The sequence below is a fragment of the Somniosus microcephalus genome, chromosome 12 (genome assembly GCF_052327205.1).
Source record: "Somniosus microcephalus isolate GS21.2 chromosome 12, FLI_Smic_1.0, whole genome shotgun sequence".
Lineage (NCBI taxonomy): Eukaryota > Metazoa > Chordata > Chondrichthyes > Squaliformes > Somniosidae > Somniosus > Somniosus microcephalus.
The window spans coordinates 220,346,151-220,364,344 of NC_140998.1; the positions used below are offsets into that span (position 1 = coordinate 220,346,151).

At 56.4% G+C, this 18,194-nt stretch overlaps 1 protein-coding gene across 3 annotated transcripts in view; it reads right to left on the reverse strand.

Moving 5' to 3' along the window:
- zbtb32 (zinc finger and BTB domain containing 32) overlaps positions 1–18,194 on the reverse strand; it is a 50,091-nt gene that overhangs the window by 19,547 nt on the left and 12,350 nt on the right. For all 3 annotated transcript variants that reach the window (XM_086004084.1, XM_086004082.1, XM_086004083.1), the window contains one exon: positions 11,041–12,186. In XM_086004084.1, coding sequence (XP_085860210.1) covers positions 11,041–12,125 — 1,085 coding nt within the window. In that variant the 5' untranslated portion in view covers positions 12,126–12,186. The remainder of the gene's footprint in view (positions 1–11,040; positions 12,187–18,194) is intronic.

The window sequence follows — 18,194 nt, forward strand, 5'->3', positions numbered from 1 at the left end:
TGTGACCCTCAGAATTGGTAAAAGTTGGAGCTGTAGCAGGTCTTAAGCAGGTGCTGGCCTCTTACACTGTTCCAATGAAGCTCAACGTAAGCTCGAGGAACAGCACCTCACCTTTCGATCAAGTTTGCAGACGACACAAAGCTGGGTGGGCGTGTGTGCTGTGAGGAGGATGCCGAGAAACTCCAGTATGATTTGGACAGGTTGGGCGATTATACTGCATCTGCCCAATGTGGATAAATGCGAGGTTATTCACTTTGGTGGCAAAAACAGGAAGGCAGATTATTATCTGAACGGCAATAGATTGGGAAAAGGGGAAGTGCAATGAGACCGGGGTGTCCTTGTGCACCAGTCGCTGAAGGTAAGCATGCAGGTGCAGCAGGCGGTTAAGGCGGCAAATGGTATGTTGGCCTTTGTAGCGAGAGGATTCGAGTACAGGAACAAGGATGTCTTGCTGCAGTTGTACAAGGCCTTGGTGAGACCACACCTTGAGCATTGTGTGCAGTTTTGGTCGCCTTATCTGAGGAAGGATGTTCTTGCCATGGAGGGAGTGCAGCGAAGATTCACCAGACTGATACCTGGGATGGCAGGAATGACATACGAGGAGAGATTGGGTCGATTGGGCTTATACTCGCTGGAGTTTAGAAGAATGAGAGGGGATCTCATTGAAACTTATAAGATTCTAACAGGACTGGACAGACTAGATGCAGGAAGGATGTTCCCGATGGCGGGGGAGTCCAGAACCAGGGGTCACAGTCTAAGGATAAGGGGTAAGCCATTTAGGACAGAGATGAGGAGGAATTTCTTCACCCAGAGAGTGGTGAACCTGTGGAATTCTCTACCACAGAAGGCAGTTGAGGCCAATTCATTAAATATATTCAAGAAGGAGTTGGATATATTGCTTAAGGCTAAAGGGATCAAGGGGTATGGGGAGAAAGCAGGGACAGGGTACTGAATTTGGATGATCAGCCATGATCTCATTAAATGGCGGAGCAGGCTCGAGGGGCCGAATGGCCTACTCCTGCTCCTATCTTCTATGTTTCTATGATTAGACACTTTACAGCCTGCCGGACTCAGCATAGAGTTCAACAATCTCAGACTATAACCCCACCCCATTTTTTCCAGGCAGCAGCTGTTGATGATTCTGCCATGACTTTGAACCACACCTGCCTTGCATTCTAGCACAGACCGTCCCTTGACTTCCTTCCTCCACTCTCCCTGCCTCTGCAGCTGCTTAAAACCTGCTCCATCTCCAGCTTTTTCCAGTTCTGCCGAAGGGTTACTGACCTGAAACGTTGGGCTGGATTTTCACTGAGGAGTCGGGTAGGAGGCGGGACTACAACTTTCGGGGTTGTAGTCCCGCCTCCATCGAGTTCTAGCCAACCCACGTGATTTTCCCCTGATTTGACCTTGTTGAGCCCGCCCAGCGGGCTCAGCAGGCCAATTAAGGGCCACCCGGCAACAGGTGACGTCACAGATTGACATTTCATCTGTCAAGACCTTTTGACAGATGAAATATCAGCGTTTGACAACTCTGTGAAGCTGTCAAACACTGACAATCTGTACTCCAAGTTAATTCCTTCCTGTCAGGATGATTTAGAGATCTCTCCGGAACAGAAAGCTGAATGCTGCAGATTTTGACAGCTGGCAGCCATTCTGCTTTCTGTGCCGGTGAGATGCGGGACTCCCGAGACCTGAAGGAAGGAAGTCTGCAAAGGTAAGTAAAGGTTAGTAGAACTTCTTTAAACACTTTACACAGACCAAACACACTTACCTCTGCACTCATGCACCAATCACTCACCTGAACACCGGACATCTCGAACCCTCCAAGCCCGTCATCCCGACGGGCCGCCTCCTCTAACTTGGCGTGGTTTGGGGCCGTCGGGAATCCCGCACTTCAACATTAAAAATAGGGATTAGGCTAAAAACTGCCTGTTAACTACCTGTTAACAGGCAGTTAATTGGCACTAATCCCCTTCCTGCCTCGGCGAGGCGGGTCCCAGTGCGGGGCGGGTATCCGCCTCCTTTGAAACTGGCATGGAGGCGGGTTGGGGGGCGGAATGGGTTCGTGATCCCCAATTTCGGGATTTTAACCCCCCACATGCCTCCAATCCACGGCCCAATGAAAATCCAGCCCGTTGACACTGTTACTCGCTCCACGGATGCTGCCTGACCTGCTGAGTGTTTCCAGCATTTTCTGTTGTTATTAAAGGAGATAGTAGGACAGGTGACCAAAAGCTGGGTCAAAGCGGTGGGTTTTAAGGAGCGTCTTAAAGGAGGAGAGAGAGGCGGAGATGTTTAGGGAGGGAATTCCAGAGCTCGGGGCCCAGGCGGCTGAAGGCACGGCCGCCAATGGTGGAGCGATGGAAATCGGGGGATGCGCAAGAGGCCGGAATTGGAGGAGCGCAGAGATCTGGGAGGGTTGTAGGGGCTGGAGGAGGTTACAGAGATAGGGAGGGTTGTAGGGGCTGGAGGAGGTTACAGAGATAGGGAGGGTTGTAGGGGCTGGAGGACGTTACAGAGATAGGGAGGGTTTTAGGGGGCTGGAGGAGGTTACAGAGATAGGGAGGATTGTAGGGGCAGGAGGAGGTTACAGAAATAGGGAGGGTTGTAGGGCTGGAGGAGGTTACAGGGATAGGGAGGGTTTTAGGGGGCTGGAGGAGGTTACAGAGATAGGGAGGGTTGTCGGGGCTGGAGCAGGTTACAGACATGGGGAGGGTTGTAGGGGCTGGAGGAGGTTACAGAGATGGGGAGGGTTGTAGGGGGCTGGAGGAGGTTACAGAGATAGGGATTGTTGTAGGGGCTGGAGGAGGTTACGGAGATAGGGAGGGTTGTAGGGGCTGGAGGAGGTTACAGAGATGGGGAGGGTTGTAGGGGGCTGGAGGAGGTTACAGAGATGCGGAGTGTTGTAGGGGCTGGAGGAGGTTACAGAGATAGGGAGGGGCAAGAAGCTCGTGGAGAAGGTTACAGAGATAGGGAGGGTTGTAGGGGGCTGGAAGAGGTTGCAGAGATAGGGAGGGTTGTAGGGGCTGGAGGAGGTTACAGAGATAAGGAGGGTTGTAGGGTCTGGAGGAGGTTACAGAGATAGGGAGGGTAGTAGGGGCTGGAGGAGGTTACAGAGATAGGGAGGGTTGTAGGGGGCTGGAGGAGGTTACAGAGATAGGGAGGGTTGTAGGGGCTGGTGGAGGTTACAGAGATAGGGAGGGTGTAGGGGCTGGAGGAGGTTACAGAGATAAGGAGGGTTGTAGGGTCTGGAGGAGGTTACAGAGGTAGGGAGGGTTGTAGGGGCTGGAGGAGGTTACAGAGATAGGGAGGGTGTAGGGGCTGGAGGAGGTTACAGAGATAGGGAGGGTTGAAGGGGGCTGGAGGAGGTTACAGAGATAGGGAGGGTTGTAGGGGCTGGAGGAGGTTACAGAGATAGGGAGGGTTGTAGGGGCTGGAGGAGGTTACAGAGATAGGGAGGGGCAAGGAGCTCGTGGAGAAGAAGAGTTTTAAAAAACAAGGCATTGCCAGACCGAGAGCCAGTGTAGGTCAGCGAGCACATAATCCATTGGCAGGATAGGTGCACCAACGTCGGTGTTCTTGCTCAGGCCAACATCCCCAGCATCGAAGCTCTGACCACGCTCAATCAGCTCCGTTGGACGGGTCACATTGTCCGCATGCCCGATACGAGACTCCCAAAACAAGCGCTCTACTCGGAGCTCCGACACGGCAAGAGAGCCCCAGGTGGGCAGAGGAAACGCTTCAAAGACACCCTCAGAGCCTCCTTGAAAAAGTGTAACATCCCCACCAACACCTGGGAATCCCTGGCCCAAGACCGCACAGAGTGGAGGAGAAGCATCCGGGAAGGCGGCGAACACCTCGAGCCTCTTTGCTGGGAGCAAGCGGAAGTCAAGCACAGGCAGCGCAAGGAGCGCACATCAACCCAAGCACCCCACCCATCCGCCCCACCTGTGACAGAGACTGTCGGTCCTGCATTGGACTCATCAGTCACCTGAGAACTCATTGGTAGTGTGGAAGCAAGTCATCCTCGGTTCCGAGGGACTGCCTAAGAAGGAGATACAGAGAAAAGTTCCCTCTACACTGCCCCATCAAACACTCCCAGGGCAGGTACAGCACGGGTTAGATACAGAGTAAAGCTCCCTGTACACTGTCCCATCAAACACTCCCAGGGCAGGTACAGCACGGGTTAGATACAGAGTAAAGCTCCCTCTACACTGTCCCATCAAACACTCCCAGGGCAGGTACAGCACGGGTTAGATACAGAGTAAAGCTCCCTCTACACTGTCCCATCAAACACTCCCAGGGCAGGTACAGCACGGGATAGATACAGAGTAAAGCTCCCTCTACACTGTCCCATCAAACACTCCCAGGACAGGTACAGCACGGGTTAGATACAGAATAAAGCTCCCTCTACACTGTCCCATCAAACGCTCCCAGGGCAGGTACAGCACGGGTTAGATACAGAGTAAAGCTCCCTCTACACTGTCCCATCAAACACTCCCAGGACAGGTACAGCACGGGTTAGATACAGAGTAAAGCTCCCTCTACACTGTCCCATCAAACACTCCCAGGGCAGGTACAGCACGGGTTAGATACAGAGTAAAGCTCCCTCTACACTGTCCCATCAAACACTCCCAGGACAGGTACAGCACGGGTTAGATACAGAGTAAAGCTCCCTCTGCACTGTCCCATCAAACACTCCCAGGGCAGGTACAGCACAGGTTAGATACAGAGTAAAGCTCCCTCTACACTGTCCCATCAAACACTCCCAGGGCAGGTACAGACTGTAGGACCCGCATCAGACACCATCAGTCACCTGAGAACTCATGTTTAATGTGGAAGCAAGTCATCCTCGATTCCGAGGGACTGCCTAAGAAGAAGAAGATTCTTTGATCAGGTTTATCAGATCGCCCCTGCCCTAAAAGGAGAACAACCCCAGCTTCTCCAGTCTCACCGTGTAACTGAAGACCCTCATCCCCGGTAAACCTCCCCCGCTCCCTCAGCAAGACCTTCCAACTGACCAGCGGTGGTTCTCGAGAAGCCAGCACTGACCCAGTGCCTCACACAAGAGGTTCCAAGAACTGACGCATGGGTGCGGAAACCTCCCACGACCCCTTTCATTCCCTTGTCTGCTCTCTCTCTCTCTCACACACCACAAATGCCACAAGAAGCATTTGTTAAAAAAAGAATTCTTAGAAGCAGGCTTTTGCTGAGATGCAAGTCTGTTGTTCGCTCAACCCGAATCTGATTCACACTTCACCTTGATGTGCAGAGAGAGAGAGAGATAATATGAGAGAATCTGCTTCCGACTGCCCTCCTTTTCCATGCCCATCGAGTCTCTCCTTGTTGACCTCAACTGGGGTTAACCGCGACAAGCTCCCTCGCACGCTGGTCGCCACGGTAACCAGCCCGTGACACGAGGCCCGTGGTTTTTCGCTTCCTTGGGTTTTGGGGGCCCCTCAACCCCTCGTTATTGGGTCACAGGTTGCGAAGACTCGCTGGGATCATGGGGTTCAAACAGAGGCAGATATGTTGGGAGAAGGCTGGTCTGTCCTGGTGCAGTAAAATTCTCATCCTCGTGTTCAAACCCCTCCATGGCTTCCTCGCTCCCACCCTCCCTATCTCTGTAACCTCCTCCAGCCCCCTACAACCCTCCCTATCTCTGTAACCTCCTCCAGCCCCCTACAACCCTCCCTAGCTCTGTAACCTCCTCCAGCCCCGACAATCCTCCATAGCTCCGTAACCTCCTCCAGCCCGTACAACCCTCCCTATCTCTGTAACCTCCTCTGACCCCTGCAACCCTCCCTATCTCTGTAATCTCCTCCAGCCCCTACAACCCTCCCTATCTCTGTAACCTCCTCCAGCCCCTACAACCCTCCCTATCTCTGTAACCTCCTCCAGCCCCCGACAACCCTCCCTAGCTCTGTAACCTCGTCCAGCCCCTACAAACCTCCCTATCTCTGTAACCTCCTCCAGCCCCTACAACCCTCCCTATCTCTGTAACCTCCTGCAGCCCCTACAACCCTCCCTATCTCTGTAACCTCCTCCAGCCCCTACAACCCTCCCTATCTCTGTAATCTCCTCCAGCCCCAACAACCCTCCCTATCTCTGTAACCTCCTCCAGCCCCCTACATCCCTCCCTATCTCTGTAACCACCTCCAGCCCCCACAACCCTCCCTATCTCTGTAATCTCCTCCAGCCCCTACAACCCTCCCTATCTCTGTAACCTCCTCCAGCCCCTACAACCCTCCCTATCTCTGTAACCTCCTCCAGCCCCCTACAACCCTCCCTAGCTCTGTAACCTCGTCCAGCCCCCACAACCCTCCCTATCTCTGTAACCTCCTCCAGCCCCTACAATCCTCCCTATCTCTGTAACCTCCTCCAGCCCCTACAACCCTCCCAGATCTCTGCGCTCCTCCAAATCCAGCCTCTTGCACATCCCCCGATTTCCATCGCTCCACCATTGGCGGCCGTGCCTTCAGCCGCCTGGGCCCCGAGCTCTGGAATTCCCTCCCTAAACCTCTCCGCCTCTCTCTCCTCCTTTAAGACGCTCCTTAAAACCGACCTCTTTGACCCAGCTTTTGGTCGCCTGTCCTAATATCTCCTGATGTGGCTCGGGGTCAGATTTGTGTTTGATAATCGCTCCTGTGAAGCGCCCTGGGATGTTTCACGACGTTAAAGGCGCTGGATCAACAACAACTTGAATTTATACAGTAAATAAGGAGAACCTGTTTCCAGCGGCAGCAGGGTCGGTAACCAGAGGACACAGTGCGGCGCTCCCTCAGTACTGCCCCTCCGACAGTGCGGCGCTCCCTCAGTACTGCCCCTCCGACAGTGCGGCGCTCCCTCAGTACTGCCCCGCCGACAGTGCGGCGCTCCCTCAGTGCTGCCCCTCCGACAGTGCGGCACTCCCTCAGCACTGCCCCTCCGACACTGCGGCGATCCCTCAGTACTGCCCCTCCGACAGCGCGGCGCTCCCTCAGCACTGCCCCTCCGACAGCGCGGCGCTCCCTCAGTACTGCCCCTCCGACAGTGCGGCGCTCCCTCAGTAATGCCCCGCCGACAGTGCGGCGCTCCCTCAGTGCTGCCCCTCCGACAGTGCGGCGCTCCCTCAGCACTGCCCCTCCGACACTGCGGCGATCCCTCAGTACTGCCCCTCCGACAGCGCGGCGCTCCCTCAGCACTGCCCCTCCGACAGCGCGGCGCTCCCTCAGTACTGCCCCTCCGACAGTGCGGCGCTCCCTCAGTACTGCCCCTCCGACAGTGCGGCGCTCCCTCAGTACTGCCCCTCCGACAGTGCGGCGCTCCGACAGTGCGGCGCTCCCTCAGTATTGCCCCTCTGAGGTTGTGAAAGGTGCTTTAGAAATGCAAGTCTTTCGTTTTTTTACCTTAACAAATCCTTTTATCATCAAGTCACACCGCACAGGAGGAGGCCATTCGGCCCATCCTGCCTGTGCCAGCTCTTTGAACGAGCTCTCCAATTAGTCCCACTCCCCCCTGCTCTTTCCCCACAGCCCTGTGAATTTTTCCCCTTCAAGTATTTCTCCAATTCCCCTTTTGAAAGTTACTATTGAATCTGCTTCCACCGCCCTTTCAGGCAGCGCGTTCCAGATCACAACAACTCGCTGCGTAACAACAATTCTCCTCATCTCCCCTCTGGTTCTTTTACCGATTATCTTCAATCTGTGTCCTCTGGTTACCGACCCTCCTGCCACTGGGAACAGTTTCTCCTTATTTAAACACCTCATGCACTCGAGCGAATACAAGCCTGGATTCAAAGCTCGAAAGGTTAAAGACTGGGTCTGCCCTTGGAGAGGGCGGGGGAACAGATGTGTTCATACATCGGGGAGGTGACGCACTGTAGTCTCGGGGGGGCGGGGGGAGGGGAGCGGTGGGGGAAGTTCCCGAGGGCCTCAGTGGGCCTACACTTGTGCAGCCTGACGTTCCACCCCTCTCCCACACACACACACATGTAACACGACAGAGAGAGAGATGGATTTTCAAAAGGTAAATCGTGCTTGACTAATCTACTGGAATTTTTTGAGGATGTAACTGGTAGATTAGATAAGGGAGAACCAGTGGATGCGGTGTATTTGGACTTTCAGAAGGCTTTCGATAAGGTCCCGCATAAGAGATTAGCGTGTAAAGTTAAGGCACATGGGATTGGGGGCAAGGTATTGACTTGGATAGAGAACTGGTTGGCAGACAGGAAGCAAAGAGTTGGAATAAACGGTTCTTTTTCTGAGTGGCAGGCAGTGACTAGTGGGGTACCACAGGGATCGGTCCTTGGGCCCCAGCTATTCACAATATATATTAATGATCTAGACGAGGGAACTAGATGTAATATCTCCAAGTTTGCAGACGACACAAAGCTGGGTGGGCGTGTGTGCTGTGAGGAGGATGCCGAGAAACTCCAGGATGATTTGGACAGGTTGGGTGATTGGGCAGAAGCATGGCAGATGCAATATAACGTGGATAAATGTGAGGTTATCCACTTTGGTGTCAAAAACAAGAAGGCAGATTATTATCTGAATGGCAATAGATTGGGAAAAGGGGAAGTGCAACGAGACCTGGGTGTCCTTGTGCACCAGTCGCTGAAGGTAAGCATGCAGGTGCAGCAGGCGGTTAAGAAGGCAAATGGTATGTTGGCCTTCGTAGCGAGAGGGTTCGAGTACAGGAACAAGGATGTCTTGCTGCAGTTGTACAGGGCCTTGGTGAGACCACACCTGGAGTATTGTGTGCAGTTTTGGTCGCCTTATCTGAGGAAGGATGTTCTTGCCATGGAAGGAGTTCAGCGAAGATTCACCAGGCTGATACCTGGGATGGCAGGAATGAGGTATGAGGAGAGATTGGGCTGATTGGGCTTATACTCGCTGGAGTTTAGAAGAATGAGAGGGGATCTCATTGAAACTTATAAAATTCCAACAGGGCGAGACAGACTAGATGCAGGAAGGATGTTCCCGATGGCGGGGGAGTCCAGAACCAGGGGTCACAGTCTAAGGATAAGGGGTAAGCCATTTAGGACAGAAATGAGGAGGAATTTCTTCACCCAGAGAGTGGTGAACCTGTGGAATTCTCTACCACAGAAGGCAGTAGAGGCCAATTCATTAAATATATTCAAGAAGGAGTTGGATATATTTCTTAAGGCTAAAGGGATCAAGGGATATGGGGAGAAGGCAGGGACAGGGTACTGAAATTGGATGTTCAGCCATGATCTCATTGAATGGCGGAGCAGGCTCGAGGGGCCGAATGCTGCTCCTATCTTCTATGTTTCGATGAGAGAGAGCACGAGGAATCAAACTTGAATACAGCGGGGAATTGATTCCCGAACAGCGAGGGATTGGCGGCCTAGTCACAGGCTCGAAACCACCCCCGCCCTCTCCTGCCCCCCGCCGCCGACATCTTCTAGATATCACCACAGCCTCTTGTTGAAACGACTCCCACTGCCCTGTGCATCTGTTCCATGGCGATCGCTATGGGTACAATACTCTGGGTACAGATACGCACAACACCAAAAAGAGCGATGCAGGTTAAAGAGGGCATAAAAACAAGCACTGGGGTTCATTTCAGGAGCAGGAACCCTGGCTGATTTCCCCTCTCTCCAACCCAGGGGTCACTGAGCAGTGATCAGGAGCAGGAACCCTGGCTGATTTCCCCTCTCTCTAACCCAGGGGTCACTGGGCAGTGATCAGGAGCAGGAACCCTGGCTGATTTCCCCTCTCTCTAACCCAGGGGTCACTGGACAGTGATCAGGAGCAGGAACCCAGGCTGATTTCCCCTCTCTCTAACCCAGGGGTCACTGGACAGTGATCAGGAGCAGGAACCCTGGCTGATTTCCCCTCTCGCTAACCCAGGGGTCACTGGGCAGTGATCAGGAGCAGGAACCCTGGCTGATTTCCCCTCTCTCTAACCCAGGGGTCACTGGGCAGTGATCAGGAGCAGGAACCCTGGCTGATTTCCCCTCTCTAACCCAGGGGTCACTGGACAGTGATCAGGAGCAGGAACCCTGGCTGATTTCCCCTCTCTCTAACCCAGGGGTCACTGGGCAGTGATCAGGAGCAGGAACCCTGGCTGATTTCCCCTCTCTCTAACCCAGGGGTCACTGGGCAGTGATCAGGAGCAGGAACCCTGGCTGATTTCCCCTCTCTCTAACACAGGGGTCACTGGATAGTGATCAGGAGCATGAACCCTGGCTGATTTCCCCTGTCTCTAACCCAGGGGTCACTGGACAGTGATCAGGAGCAGGAACCCTGGCTGATTTCCCCTCTCTCTAACCCAGGGGTCACTGGGCAGTGATCAGGAGCAGGAACCCAGGCTGATTTCCCCTCTCTCTAACCCAGGGGTCACTGGACAGTGATCAGGAGCAGGAACCCTGGCTGATTTCCCCTCTCTCTAACCCAGGGATCACTGAGCAGTGATCAGGAGCAGGAACCCTGGCTGATTTCCCCTCTCTCTAACCCAGGGGTCACTGGACAGTGATCAGGAGCAGGAACCCAGGCTGATTTCCCCTCTCTCTAACCCAGGGGTCACTGGGCAGTGATCAGGAGCAGGAACCCTGGCTGATTTCCCCTCTCTCTAACCCGGGGGTCACTGGGCAGTGATCAGGAGCAGGAACCCTGGCTGATTTCCCCTCTCTCTAACCCAGGGGTCACTGGACAGTGATCAGGAGCAGGAACCCGGGCTGATTTCCTCTCTCTCTAACCCAGGGGTCACTGGGCAGTGATCAGGAGCAGGAACCCTGGCTGATTTCCCCTCTCTCTAACCCGGGGGTCACTGGGCAGTGATCAGGAGCAGGAACCCTGGCTGATTTCCCCTCTCTCTAACCCAGGGGTCACTGGGCAGTGATCAGGAGCAGGAACCCTGGCTGATTTCCCCTCTCTCTAACCCAGGGGTCACTGGGCAATGATCAGGAGCAGGAACCCTGGCTGATTTCCCCTCTCTCTCTAAATGGCCTCCCCCCCATTGCGATGGAGCAGGTTCGAGGGGCTGAACGGCTTCCCTCTTGAAACACGGTAACACGACACCATTGGCGACTCTCACCTCTGATGGGCCTCGGCCGACTTCCCCGCAACAGCCGTGTTTCCGCCGATGGTGCTGGCCACACTGCCGACCTCACTGGGCCTGCCGCGGAACTCCTGCCGGAGCGAGGCCTGAGGCAGCGGACTCAAGTAGCTGCCCAATCCCACGGAGAAGGCGAAGGGCGCGTGGCCGAGCGGCGGGACGGGCGGGAGGGCTCGGAAGGGGCGGGCAGCCGGCGGCGGCGGGAAGGGCCGGAGGTGTGGCTCGTAATCGGGCCACTTCATCACGTCGCGCGGCTCGTGCTCCACATCGTGCCGGCCAGCCTGCAACCGGCTGGAGGCGGTGATGACGCTGCCGCGAGTCGGCAAGCCCCCGGCGCCAGCTGACGACCCGCCGCCTTCCGGTAAGACGAGACGCTCGGCGCCGTCGGGCTTCAACGAGGCCAGGTCCTCCGCGGGATCCACCTCGCCGCATCGGCCGGCCGTCGGGTCAAACTCTCGGGCTCCCGCCTCCAGCCCGAGCGCTCCAGCGGGCCTGGTTCCTTCGCATCTCGCCGAGGCGGGGCCGAGGTCATCGCGGTCGGCGCCAGCACCCGACGGCATGTCCCGACGCCTTCCGTCGGCCGCCCCGCTCTGCTCCATCGCTGCGTCTCTCCCCCTTGCGGAGGCGCGGGCACTCCCGGGCACGTTGCTCCTCGAGAGGCTTCCCTCTTCCTCCCCTCCGGAGTCGCCCGCCTCCGGTGGCGCGCAGCGAGAGGTGGCCTCCAGGATCTGCTTGACCAGTCCCTCCATGGCCAGGAAGCCTGCCGCCCGCAGCAGGTCCCCCAGCTCGTCGGCCTGAGCCTCCAGGCTGTCAGTGTAGGAGTACTCCAGGATCTGCTCAAAGGTCCGGCTGCCCAGGAAATCCAGCGTGTAACGCATGCTCTTGGTCCTGAAGAGGGTCTCGAAGGTCCGGCTCACGCAGGCCAGCACCAGACTGTGGGCGTGAAACTCCTGGCTCTCCACGCTGATGACCACGTCGCACAGCGTCCGAGAGAGCCTCATCCGGTTGGCCTGTTGCAGCAGCGAACTCGAGTGCCTGGGGTTGTGGAGCGAGACTCGGCTCATCTTATTCCCTGCTCTTCCTTGATCTTCCACTCTGCACCGAGTCAGACATCAGGGCGGGTATCTGCTCACACAACACACAGAGACATCGTTTAGAATTATAGATCACTCGATTCATCACATCTCCCTTTGACTCTCACTGGGGTACGGGTTCCGCACACACTGACTCTCACTGGGGTACGGGTTCCACACACACTGACTCTCACTGGGGTACGGGTTCCACACACACTGACACTCACTGGGGTACGGGTTCCACACACACTGACTCTCACTGGGGTACGGGATCCACACACACTGACTCTCACTGGGGTACGGGTTCCACACACACTGACTCTCACTGGGGTACGGGTTCCACACACACTGACTCTCACTGGGGTACGGGTTCCACACACACTGACTCTCACTGGGGTACGGGTTCCACACACACTGCCACTCACTGGGGTACGGGTTCCACAGATCATTTTTGGTCCATTGGGATTGTGTGCAGTGGGAGTGAATGGGAAGGGGTTTGGGGCCGTTGGGATTGTGAACAATGGGAGTGAATGGGAAGGGGTTTGGGGCCGTTGGGATTGTGTACAATGGGAGTGAATGGAGAGGCATTTCCCCTGCTGAAATCTGAGCTGGTGGACTGGGCCAGTGCAGAAGGTTGACGAAAAGCCATGTGCTGACTGACAGTAGATTTAAAGTGCTCGTTGACCACAGTGTGGTTTCCAAGGCCCCTGCGCTCAGTCTCCGAGTCTCTGCACCTCCAGAGCCTCCCATCTTCAATAAACCTTCGGTTCGTGCTTCTCAACTCTGCAACCTTCTCAAAGCACCCACAACACTACCAGAACTCCCGGTGACCAACAGACTGTTAAAGTCGTTGCTCTTTGAAAGAGGCCAATGACTTGTTACTGTGGTTTCGACATCCCACACATTAGCGTGGCTCACTCATGGTCCAGCATCACTTGTCATGCAAGAGTTCCCGGCAGTGACTGTATGGCGTCCCTCAGCCTTGGTTGAGTGGGGTCGCACTCTCTCGCCTCCGAGTCAGAAGGCCGTGGGTTCGAGTCCCACTCCAGAGACTCGAGCGCAAAAATCTAGGCTGGTGCTGAGGGAGCGCCGCACTGTCGGAGGGGCAGTACTGAGGGAGTGCCGCACTGTCGGAGGGGCAGTACTGAGGGAGTGCCGCACTGTCGGAGGGGCAGTACTGAGGGAGCACTGCACTGTCGGAGGGGCAGTACTGAGGGAGTGCTGCACTGTCGGAGGGGCAGTACTGAGGGAGCGCCGCACTGTCGGAGGGGCAGTACTGAGGGAGCGCCGCACTGTCGGAAGGGGCAGTACTGAGGGAGCGCCGCACTGTCGGAGGGGCAGTACTGAGGGAGCGCCGCACTGTCGGAAGGCAGTACCAAGGGAGCGCCGCACTGTCGGAGGGGCAGTACTGAGGGAGCGCCGCACTGTCGGAGGGGCAGTACTGAGGGAGCGCCGCACTGTCGGAAGGGGCAGTACTGAGGGAGCGCCGCACTGTCGGAGGGGCAGTACGGAGGGAGCGCCGCACTGTCGGAAGGCAGTACCAAGGGAGCGCCGCACTGTCGGAGGGGCAGTACTGAGGGAGCGCCGCACTGTCGGAGGGGCAGTACTGGGAGCGCCGCACTGTCGGAGGGGTGGTACTGAGGGAGCGCCGCACCATCGGAAGGCAGTACCAAGGGAGCGCCGCACTGTCGGAGGGGCAGTACCGAGGGAGCGCCGCACTGTCGGAGGGGTGGTACTGAGGGAGCGCCGCATTGTCGGAGGGGCAGTACTGAGGGAGCGCTGCACTGTCGGAGGGGCAGTACTGAGGGAGTGTCGGAGGGGCGGTACTGAGGGAGTGTCGGAGGGGCGGTACTGAGGGAGCGCCGCACTGTAGGAGGGGTGGTACTGAGGGAGCGCCGCACTGTCGGAGAGGCAGTACTGAGGGAGCGCTGCACTGTCGGAGGGGCAGTACTGTGGGAGCGCCGCACTGTCGGAGGGGCAGTACTGAGGGAGCGCCACACTGTCGGAGGGGTGGTACTGAGGGAACGCCGCACTGTGGGAGGGGCAGTACTGAGGGAGAGCCGCACTGTCGGAGGGGCAGTACTGAGATAGCCCCGCACTGTCGGAGGGGCAGTACTGAGGGAGCGCTGCACGGTCAGAGGGGCAGTACTGAGAGAGCCCCGCACTGTCGGAGGGGCAGTACTGAGGGAGCGCTGCACTGTTGGAGGGGCAGTACTGAGGGAGCGCTGCACTGTCGAAGGTGCTGTCTTTCAGATGAGACGTCAAGCCGATGCTCTATCTGCCCTCTCAGATGGATGTAAAAGGTCCCACGGCCACTATTGGAGAAGATGGGATTGAAGGATATGGGGAGAAGGTGGGATTGAGGGATATGGGGAGAAGGTGTGGTTGAGGGATATGTGGGAGAAGGTGGGATTGAGGGATATGGGGAGAAGATGGGATTGAAGGATATGGGGAGAAGGTGGGTGGTGGGGTTGAGGTATGTGGGGAGAAGGTGGGTAGGTGGGATTGAGGGATATGGGGAGAAGGTGGGTTGAGGGATATGGGGAGAAGGTGGGTTGAGGGATTGGGGAGAAGGTGGGATTGGAGATATGGGGAGAAGGTGGGTTGAGGGATTGGGGAGAAGGTGGGTTGAGGGATTGGGGAGAAGGTGGGTTGAGGGATTGGGGAGAAGGTGGGTTGAGGGATTGGGGAGAAGGTGGGTTGAGGGATTGGGGAGAAGGTGGGTTGAGGGATTGGGGAGAAGGTGGGTTGGGGGATTGGGGAGAAGGTGGGTTGGGGGATTGGGGAGAAGGTGGGTTGGGGGATTGGGGAGAAGGTGGGTTGGGGGATTGGGGAGAAGGTGGGTTGGGGGATTGGGGAGAAGGTGGGTTGGGGGATTGGGGAGAAGGTGGGTTGAGGGATTGGGGAGAAGGTGGGTTGAGGGATTGGGGAGAAGGTGGGTTGGGGGATTGGAGAGAAGGTGGGTTGAGGGATTGGGGAGAAGGTGGGTTGGGGGATTGGAGAGAAGGTGGGTTGAGGGATTGGGGAGAAGGTGGGTTGAGGGATTGGGGAGAAGTTGGGTTGGGGGATTGGGGAGAAGGTGGGATTGGGGAGAAGGTGGGTTGAGGGATTGGGGAGAAGGTGGGTTGAGGGATTGGGGAGAAGGTGGGTTGAGGGATTGGGGAGAAGGTGGGTTGAGGGATTGGGGAGAAGGTGGGATTGGGGAGAAGGTGGGTTGAGAGATTGGGGAGAAGGTGGGTTGAGAGATTGGGGAGAAGGTGGGTTGAGGGATTGGGGAGAAGGTGGGTTGAGGGATTGGGGAGAAGGTGGGTTGAGGGATTGGGGAGAAGGTGGGTTGGGGGATTGGGGAGAAGGTGGGTTGGGGGATTGGGGAGAAGGTGGGTTGAGGGATTGGGGAGAAGGTGGGATTGAGGGATTGGGGAGAAGGTGGGATTGAGGGATTGGGGAGAAGGTGGGTTGGGGGATTGGGGAGAAGGTGGGTTGAGGGATTGGGGAGAAGGTGGGATTGAGGGATTGGGGAGAAGGTGGGATTGAGGGATTGGGGAGAAGGTGGGATTGAGGGATTGGGGAGAAGGTGGGATTGAGGGATTGGGGAGAAGGTGGGATTGAGGGATTGGGGAGAAGGTGGGATTGAGGGATTGGGGAGAAGGTGGGTTGGGGGATTGGGGAGAAGGTGGGTTGGGGGATTGGGGAGAAGGTGGGTTGAGGGATTGGGGAGAAGGTGGGATTGAGGGATTGGGGAGAAGGTGGGATTGAGGGATTGGGGAGAAGGTGGGATTGAGGGATTGGGGAGAAGGTGGGATTGAGGGATTGGGGAGAAGGTGGGTTGAGGGATTGGGGAGAAGCTGGGGTCTAAAATGCCCCTGTTCCTGGGCTTGAACAGGGTTGGTCCACGCCTTTGGGACATGAGGACCATCCACCCAAGGGGCATGCACTTTAGCCAAGGAATTGGTGGTGCTTCTGATCAACAGGCCCAACGCATACGCACAATATCTCTACTGTTTTCACGCGCCCCGTAACCTGTTAACCAAACTATCGAGTACAGGAATGACTACAAAATGCACACAGCATTCAGCGGCCAGCAGCACCGGGTGCTGTGCTACCGACAGGCTGTATTTGACTGGAGTTTCAGGGTAGTTGGATGTAACAGTAATTCAGTGCACTCTCTGCCTCTGTGTGGTTCAATGATTAATATCTGCGTTTCCATTCCTTTTCTGTAAATCAACAACAATTCGATATTCAACGCCCTCACTACTGGTCCAAGCATCTAGTTCCCTTTTCTTTTTTGGCTTCTCTTGGCCCATCTCTCCAGCTTCCTCCCTGGTCAACCGAACTTCTGCTGCCCCGTGTCCGAACTCGCACCGAGTCCCGGTCACCCATCACCCCCACTGTTGCTCGCTGACCGACACTGGCTCCCAGTCCGGCAACGCTTGAATTTTGAAATCCTCATCCTCGTTTTCAAATCCTTCCATGGCCTCCTCGCCCCTCTCCCTATCTCGGTAACCTCCTCCAGCCCCCTACAACCCTCCCTATCTCTGTAACCTCCTCCAGGCCCCCTACAACCCTCCCTATCTCTGTAACCTCCTCCAGCCCTTCAACCCTCCCTAACTCTGTAACCTCCTCCAGCCCCTACAACCCTCCCTATCTCTGTAACCTCCTCCAGCCCCTACAACCCTCCCTATCTCTGTAACCTCCTCCACCCCCTACAACCCTCCCTATCTCTGTAACCTCCTCCAGCCCTTCAACCCTCCCTATCTCTGTAACCTCCTCCAGCCCCTACAACCCTCCCTATCTCTGTAACCTCCTCCAGCCCCTACAACCCTCCCTATCTCTGTAACCTCCTCCACCCCCTACAACCCTCCCTATCTCTGTAACCTCCTCCAGCTCCTACAACCCTCCCTATCTCTGTAACCTCCTCCAGCCCCTACAACCCTCCCTATCTCTGCAACCTCCTCCAGCCCCCTACAACCCTCCCTATCTCTGTAACCTCCTCCAGCCCCCTACAACCCTCCCTATCTCTGTAACCTCCTCCAGCCCCTACAACCCTCCCTATCTCTGTAACCTCCTCCACCCCCTACAACCCTCCCTATCTCTGTAACCTCCTCCAGCTCCTACAACCCTCCCTATCTCTGTAACCTCCTCCAGCCCCTACAACCCTCCCTATCTCTGCAACCTCCTCCAGCCCCCTACAACGCTCCCTATCTCTGTAACCCCCTCCAGCCCCTACACCCCTCCCTATCTCTGTAACCTCCTCCAGCCCCTACAACCCTCCCTATCTCTGTAACCTCCTCCAGCCCCCTACAACCCTCCCTATCTCTGTAACCTCCTCCAGCCCCCTACAACCCTCCCTATCTCTGTAACCTCCTCCAGCCCCTACACCCCTCCCTATCTCTGTAACCTCCTCCAGCCCCTACACCCCTCCCTATCTCTGTAACCTCCTCCAGCCCCTACAACCCTCCCTATCTCTGTAACCTCCTCCAGCCCCTACAACCCTCCCTATCTCTGTAACCTCCTCCAGCCCCCTACACCCCTCCCTATCTCTGTAACCTCCTCCAGCCCCTACACCCCTCCCTATCTCTGTAACCTCCTCCAGCCCCTACAACCCTCCCTATCTCTGCAACCTCCTCCAGCCCCCTACAACCCTCCCTATCTCTGTAACCTCCTCCAGGCCCCCTACAACCCTCCCTATCTCTGTAACCTCCTCCAGCCCTTCAACCCTCCCTAACTCTGTAACCTCCTCCAGCCCCTACAACCCTCCCTATCTCTGTAACCTCCTCCAGCCCCTACAACCCTCCCTATCTCTGTAACCTCCTCCACCCCCTACAACCCTCCCTATCTCTGTAACCTCCTCCAGCTCCTACAACCCTCCCTATCTCTGTAACCTCCTCCAGCCCCTACAACCCTCCCTATCTCTGTAACTTCCTCCAGCCCCCTACAACGCTCCCTATCTCTGTAACCTCCTCCAGCCCCCTACAACCCTCCCTATCTCTGTAACCTCCTCCAGCCCCTACAACCCTCCCTATCTCTGTAACCTCCTCCAGCCCCTACAACCCTCCCTAT